The sequence below is a fragment of the Topomyia yanbarensis genome, chromosome 1, assembly GCF_030247195.1.
Source record: "Topomyia yanbarensis strain Yona2022 chromosome 1, ASM3024719v1, whole genome shotgun sequence".
Taxonomy (NCBI): Eukaryota; Metazoa; Arthropoda; class Insecta; order Diptera; family Culicidae; genus Topomyia; species Topomyia yanbarensis.
In genome coordinates this window covers 138,689,678-138,697,752 of record NC_080670.1, presented here as the reverse complement: position 1 = coordinate 138,697,752, position 8,075 = coordinate 138,689,678, and the positions used below count along the sequence as shown (strand labels likewise).

Genomic DNA, 8,075 nt, shown 5'->3' with positions numbered 1-8,075 from the left:
AAAAAATTGTCCTATAACAGCAAACAGAAAACTATTTATGCTATCACTGAAAGCAAATTGAAAACTCAATGAGATGTTGAAATATTCCATTGATAACAAAATAAGTAATCGATTTGATGTTTGCCAAAGAAATAGAAACCAATTAACTCGAAAGAATATTGAAGGAGAACAAGTGAGTGTCATTTTAGCTATATTTATCAAGAAAACCACATTCATTAACACTTTGTTACATCTTTTCATTGTTTATTTTCTCAATTTGCACATTGAAATAAAAAAACGTAAGGATTACATAAGCGTTTTGTACAAAATAACGACTCGTATATGGAATGACCTGAATGTCATTACTGGGCAGTAATAATACTTTTCATGATGGTGTAATGCAAGAGATCATAGTGATTATGTGATGTCGGTAATGCCATTACTAAGTAATGACACTTTTAATTATCGCGTACAATACGCTCATACAAAAAGCGGTCGTACACAGAATGACCGGAATGTCATTACTGAGTAGTAATGACACTTTTCATAACGGTGCCATGCTAGTAATCATGAAATTTTTATGGGTTGATGGTAATGTCATTACTTAGTAATAACACTTTTAATGATCATATACAAAGTGCTGAACACTAAACATTACTAAAATCGCACGATTTTAGTTACGCGCTTATGGTATACATTCGATTGTCATTATTGCTCGGTAATAACATTAGTAATGACTTGTGTACAAACCGCTTATGCTATTCTTATCATTACACGCTTTACACCATCATCATTTTTAATATTATTATTATTATCATGTGATGACGGTAATGTCATAACTTAGTAATGGCAGTTTTAATGATCGTGTACAAGCACTTTTAACATAAAAAAATCTCGCAGCAGTAATGTTGAGCCGTCTCACATCGTGATATGTAATATGTTTATGCAATTTTTCACATGCTTTTGTTTTACAAAAAAAGTGACAGTAGGACGCACGAATATCTACAATTTTTTCTTCCACAAAGAACCAATGCAATTTGGATTTCGCTGAACGCTAATGCCTTATATAAGCAGTATATGAATTCCAAAAGTTTACCATGCAAGTTTGCATAGACAAGGCTTCTTATTTAAAATATGTTAAATTTATAAACAACATTGTAGGCTGCCTGTTGAAAAACGAAAGTTTTTGTATTTTATTTCAGCTCATTGAATCATTTTGGGCTGCCACATGAAACATATTATAAGCATCATGTTGATTTCTCGACAAACATATAATTAGGGCTTATAAGCCACCTGTCAAAGTTCGCTTTGAGTGAAAATTCCGGACAAACTGTACCTATCTCAGATATTAGTAGTAAACAAAAGAGAAAAGTTTTCTCTGTCTTTAAATGCTATGAACTGTGTTTGATCAGTAACGGTTTACCCGATATTTCCCCACAAAGAGAATTTTGACAGTTGGTTTTTACACCGTAATCATATGTTTGTCCAGAATTTAGACAACGAGTTCTAAAAATATCAAGCTTCCAGAAGTCTAGAGTAACTATATATATACTTCGCACATTGTTTCAAAAGATATTTTATCTCGGTGTATTGGTGGATTTGACAGTGCAACCTTTCCCGGTAAAGTTCAGCCGGAAATGAACCGGAATTCTGGCTGGTTCCAGTTCGTATTCCGGCTTCAGTGACACAACCGATTCTAACTAGAATCGGTTGTGTCACTGGAGCCGGTATACGAACTGGAACCAGCCAGAATTCCTGTTCATTTCCGGCTGAGTCTAACTGGGTTAAGTTCCGTTCCAATACCATAAGAAAATGGAAGTATTCCGTAAGCAAGTTATTTCTGTATTCGCTCTTTCTTCCTGTGGTAGCATGCCGGAGTAAACGGAAGAAACTTTTGTTTCGCTCCCTTTCATTCCGGTTTGCTACCGGAGGAAGAAAAAGGATAAGGAATGTGTACAGAAACGACTTTACTCCGGAGTACTTCCAATTTCTCTTGGTTCTGGAACGGACCTCATGATAACAATCTTTTGAAAATGCTGTACAGACTTATTTTTCCTTGCATCCAGTTAGAACGGTTTTGCGAATTTATATTGGTTCGATAGTGCTAAATAAAGGATTCTAATTCGTCTTTCTTCGTAGTTATTTCCCATTTGTCGCAGAAATTCACATTTCATATTGTGCACACAGGTGTTTAAGGTAATTGAATTATATAACAAATGTTTTTCGTTGAATGACTCCGATGCTGTGGACAGCCTGGTTTTGCACTCGAAGAGAAAAAAAACTAATGGTATTTCATTTCTGCTTGAGATTACAAAATTGGTGCATTCCACTGCCCGATGTTGTTAAACGAAATCCAACAGAAATTCTTGGCTTACTAATGCCATTATCGACCATTTATAGATGTAACGGTTTTTTCTACTTACCGCAGCAATAGAAGGCTCAACCACAGAGAACAGACGTCCATCTTCAGCATTCAACTTGTGTAAAATCTCTAACGGTTTCGAAGGTAGTTTGGATATCTAAACCAGGTGCGCTACTGTCGTCATGTTTTTTGTGGCTGAGTGCGACAGAATTGACAGCGGTTATTCCTCTACCCAGTCGAACTAATCCGGAACCGATTCGGACTTCCAGCATGAATTCCAGCTCAAATTCGTCAACCGATAGAGTCGGAATCGGTTGTTTTCTTTGAGCTAGATTCCATGCTGAATCCATCCAGGATTTCGAACCGGTTCCGGAATCGATTTGACAGATAGTTGGGATAGGTTGGTGTGGCGACGCTAGTGTTTTTAGTATATTAATTCAAGTGTTTACACACGTTTTTTAAATATTTTTGTTCGATCATTGATGTCTGTTCTCTGTGGCTCAACCTTCTGTCGTACTTTTGATGTCGTAGCGCAACTATTGTTCGAATCCGGTTCGCTACAGTCACTAACATCCTGTCCCTGATAATCCAGTTTCACTAAAGACCAGTTTCACTACCGTCGTGCTGTGATTGAAATAAAAAATGTAAAAAATATCGAATAAAAACAGTACTTCTGTTTATCAAATACTACAATGTTTTTTTGAAGATGTGAAAGCCCAAAGCATCACACACTTACCATAGCTATACACGGCTCTTATGGCATTTCCACAGTGTCTCCAGTATCGTCAAGGTCCTTAACGGTGGATTCTGTATGAGCCGTATGTGGTAGATCGTCTGCATCGTCGTGTATCACCTGGAGAACATACATACCCGGATCAAGCGGCGGTATACACGATTGACCAGGATACACATTCTGTAAATACAAAGTTTTTAAAAGTTTAAAATAAATTTAAACACTAACAAAGTAGGCCTCAGTAAAATAATGCTTTTTCAAGAGCCATTCGCTCACCCGTGTACTGCTACCCATTTGAACTCATTCCGGAACCGGTTCGGATTTCTGAATGGAGTCATTATGGATTCCAAATCAAATGCAAAAACCGATTCCGACTCAGAATCGGTTGTTGCATTTGATTTAGAATCCATACTGACTCCATTCAGAATTCCCAATCAAATTCCGGTTTATATGGTTTGACCGGGTATTCGCAAAATTTTTAATTATAATTACCGCTTCTAATTTCCATGCCGCAATCCGATTGAAAATCTCCAGTCCTTTCCCTTGTAGCTCGGTACCTTCCACAATATCTTCCCATTCTGAAGCCGTTAACGTCCCAAAGCTTTCCGCCGGGTGGTTTTTATCTGTAAAATTAAAAAAATAATGATCAATAATAATTGTACAAAGAGCGTTCATACCAAATAACGTTAGCACTGCAAGTTCGGGTAAACATATTTCCGTTGCAGTAGTATAAATGAAGTAAAACTTTTCATCCACAACTCTTTGCAGCACTTGTGATGTCATATTTTCACTAAATTATAATTTATCAATTAAAGCACATAAAACCAAAGATAAACTCTGATAAAACTTCTACCACGTGTACAACCTCGTGTATCACTTTCCGCCATTTGTTTTTTTATACACACAAAAAGAATGGTGGTGAAAGTAAAAGTAATACACACATCGAAATTGAATGATTTTCGTTTTGGGGCAATGGTGGAATATAATCATTCTGGGTCATGATGACCAGCATACACAAATAATGCTATTTCAAATTCGACAGATTGTCATGTAATAAACGAACAAAAATATTTTATAAGGTGAACAAAATTCACTTAAAGTTGATCTTAAAATCATCCTCTGATTTATCATTCAATCTGTGGAATCCTTAGATTTGCATTGCACTGAATGAGGTTTCATTCAATTCATGGATTAATATGTTTAATAAAGTAAATCAATTTCATTCAAAGTCGATCTTAAAATCATCCAATCTGATTTGTCATTCAATCTATGGAATCTTGAAACTCGTATTACGTTGAATGAGGTTTCATTCAATTCGCGTCTGGTGTTTTTGTTCAGTGTAGCTAAATAGGGTTCTGAGAAATTTCAATACATACAAATATTTGTGCCTAATTTCATCAGATAGAGGACAGCACCACTAATTTTTCAATAGAGATAGATAGGCCATTCAGGCGAGTGACTCGAAAAGCATTTCAAACAACTTTGTGGAAGACATCAACTTTCTATCACACTCCATTGAAAAGATAGTAATGAGAATCTACGTAGGCGTTGATTAAATCTGACGCAAATTTTAGTGCTCTTGAAAATTCATGCATTTTTCGTACATCACTAACGGAATATGAAAAGAAAAGTATCTTAGAAATTATTTGTACTAAATATGAGCGCGTGTGGGAGGAATATTTCTATGATAGACAACTCTGATAGGCATATGCTGCGTAGAATGAGATCGGTGTGTTTACAGAAAGCGGAAGAAGCTAGAAGTTCTTGACCTCAAAACACGATCCAGACAGCTGACAAATAGGATTACTGTGAGAGGAGTTCATCTGCAATTGGGTCAGAGCTATCTAATTTATCCTGTGATTGTCTAGCATAATGGTTTTGCATTGTATAGTTTTGTATTAGGTTCTTTACTGATACAGTAACCTCAGTTTGTTCCCAGTTCACTAGTACCACAGAGAATAGACGTCCATCTTCGGCATTAAATTTGTGTAAAATCTCTAACGGTTTCGAAGGTAGTTGGGATATCCAAACCAGGTGCGCTACTATCGTCTTGTTTTTTTGTGGCTGAGTTCGACAGAATTGACAGCGGTTATTCCTCTACCCAGTCAAACAAGTATGGAACCGGTTTCATAACAGTTTTTGCAACCGACCGAGACGGTTGTGCCTCCAGGTGGAAGGTTTTGTTCTCGAGAGAGTGACGGAGTGCGAGACGCTGTATGCGTTATTGTGGGAGAGAGAGAGACGAGTTTGTTAAGTGTGAGTCGACAGTTGATACGTCGGAGGCGTGGTCAACGGCATCCTCGACAAGTGGTGTTTTGACAGCAAACCGCGGGTAGACGAATTTGCCTACCGCGGTGGCAGAAATCGACAGTGATCGTGCCTGTACATACAGAAAAAATATAGTGTATTGGTGTTGTCGGGCAATTCTAATCGACGAGAGGGAAACGTCACAGGTAGACCCATTTCCTCTATTTGTCTACCGCAGAAGTGGTACGACGAATAAGGAAAACAAGTGGCACCGAAAAGTGCCGCATCGACAGTGGGATTTTCGCAGCAAGCCACAGGTAGCCACATTTGTCTACCGAGGTGGTGGAAACGGAGAGAGCGCGCTTGTGGTGGTGATACCGACGAGCAGCTCAATCGGAGAGAGTTTTGAAGTGTTGCAGGTAGGACTATTTCTCTACTGAAGAAGCAACGCGACGAAGAAGGACAACAAGTGTCACATTGTCAAACAACGGGCACCGAGTTTACAACGTAACACATGAGGTGTGTTCTACCGGTGTCTTCGTCACCTAATAGATAGCAGATAACAGGTATATTTTTCATTCCTTTTTGTGATAGTTTTTCTTACTAGGTAAAATGGATGAAGACCCGATCAGAAACACATAACAAGAATATTTCAAAACTATATCTCCCGTTGTTACTTGTTATAATTTTCTGTTATTTTAACTACTAACGAGACCAAATTTATAACACGATATGTTACGAAAATTGCATTCTGTTATAATCTTGTTATTTCATTCTGATCGGGGAGATGGGAGAACGAGTAACAGACCCTCCCCCTAAGCCTTATGCTGAAAATGTAAATCCGACTAGAATTAAAATTTACCCAGAGTCGTCAACGGGACCATGGATTGTATTTATTAGGCGTAAAGCAAAGGCGCTAAATATCATTCAAATTTCTAAAGATTTGACTTCGCGATTCTCGGATGTAAAAGAGATCGTCAAAGTTAATAAAGATAAAATACGCATTGTCGTTGGTAGTCTCAAACAAGCCAATGCAATTGCTTCTTGCGAGCTTTTTACGCGTGAATATAGAGCGTATATTCCTTCAAAGGAAATTGAAATTGATGGGGTCATCACAGAATCGAGTTTGACTGTTGATGACTTAGTTAAGCATGGGGTTGGTCGTTTCAAAGACACCATTCTTAAAGACGTAAAAATACTTGAATGCAAGCAATTGCATTCAGTATCACACGAAGGAGATAAAAAAGTTTATTGACTGTCTGACTCATTTCGAGTGACTTTCGCTGGGTCTGCGCTGCCCAACTATGTCATTATCGATAAGATTCGTCTCCCTGTTCGTCTTTTTATCCCTCGTGTAATGAATTGCCTTAATTGCAAACAGCTTGGCCACACAGCCACTTACTGTTCCAATAAGGCACGGTGTGGCAAATGTGGGGGTTCTCATCAAGAGGATACATGCAATGAAAATTAAGAAAAATGTTTAATGTGCGGAGAAAACTCACATGAGCTCCCTGCATGCCCCATTTATAAATTGCGTGAGGATAAAATTAAACGATCCTTGAAGGAGAGGTCTAAGCGCTCCTATGCAGAAATGTTGAAAAATGCTACCCCTAAACCCATCTTCTTAGAAAACACTTACACATCTCTATTTTCGGAACAGTCTGACTCTGACGGAGCGTGCGAAGGTACATCATTTGTTTTACCCGGAAATTCCAGAAAAAGAAAACAGTCTTCTTTTCCCAAGCTGCCAAGAAAGGGCCTTAAAATTTCTCCACCAATAGATAAACTGCGCCCAAAACCGAAAAATTCCGATTCAAAACCGAAATCAATTCAGCCCGGTTTTGGGAACGTACAATCCAAACAGAACACCATTACTGGAAATAATAAAATTTCGACTTCCTCTGAGCCTCAGCCGGGGGTAGGATTATTGAAATTTTCTGAAATTGTTGATTGGATTTTTAAAGCATTCAATATTTCTGAACCACTAAAGAGTATACTTTCAGCTTTCCTCCCAACAATTAGAACATTTTTAGAGCAGCTGATTGCTCAATGGCCCATCCTTGCAGCGATTGTATCTTTCAATGGGTAATTCACCTCCTCCAATGAAAGATTCCATCACTGTTTTACAGTGGAATTGCAGAAGTATCATACCTAAAATTGATTCCTTAAAAATTTTACTGCATGATTTAAAATGTGATGCTTTTGCTCTATGTGAAACATGGCTTACCTCAAACATTAATTTCAACTTGAATGATTTCAACATTATTCGCCTAGACCGAGACACCCCGTATGGAGGAGTGCTTCTAGGAATTAAAAAGTGCTATTCTTTCTATAGAATTAACATCCCCTTGTTTGCGGGCATTGAGGCTGTTGCTGTCCAAACGAACATTAAAGGCAAAGACATGTCTATCGCTTCTATATATATACCTCCCAAAGTTCAAATTGGACAACGTCAAATTTTTGAGGTAGTGGAATCCATGGCTGCTCCGCGTCTGATACTGGGAGACTTCAACTCGCACGGAGTATTGTGGGGTTCCCTCTACAATGATAATCGATCCTCTTTGATATACAATGTTTGTGACGAATTTAATATGACAGTTTTAAATACTGGCGAAACAACACGCATCCCCAGACCTCCTGCACGTCCAAGTGCATTAGATCTATCTCTGTGCTCGACATCACTTCGGTTAGATTGCACGTGGAAGGTTGTACCTGATCCTCACGGTAGCGATCATTTGCCAATCGTTGTTTCAA

General features: G+C 38.2%; 1 protein-coding gene across 1 annotated transcript; it reads right to left on the bottom strand.

Moving 5' to 3' along the window:
- Window positions 1-2,536: 2,536 nt before the first annotated feature.
- LOC131693905 (uncharacterized) lies at window positions 2,537-4,162 on the bottom strand. Its single transcript, XM_058982207.1, has 4 exons — window positions 3,752-4,162; window positions 3,567-3,697; window positions 3,078-3,254; window positions 2,537-2,965 (listed from the first exon to the last, which is right to left on the bottom strand). The coding sequence occupies exons 1-3, from the start codon at window positions 3,855-3,857 to the stop codon at window positions 3,096-3,098; spliced, it is 396 nt and encodes a 131-aa protein (XP_058838190.1). The 5' UTR covers window positions 3,858-4,162; the 3' UTR covers window positions 2,537-2,965; window positions 3,078-3,095.
- Window positions 4,163-8,075: the final 3,913 nt, after the last annotated feature.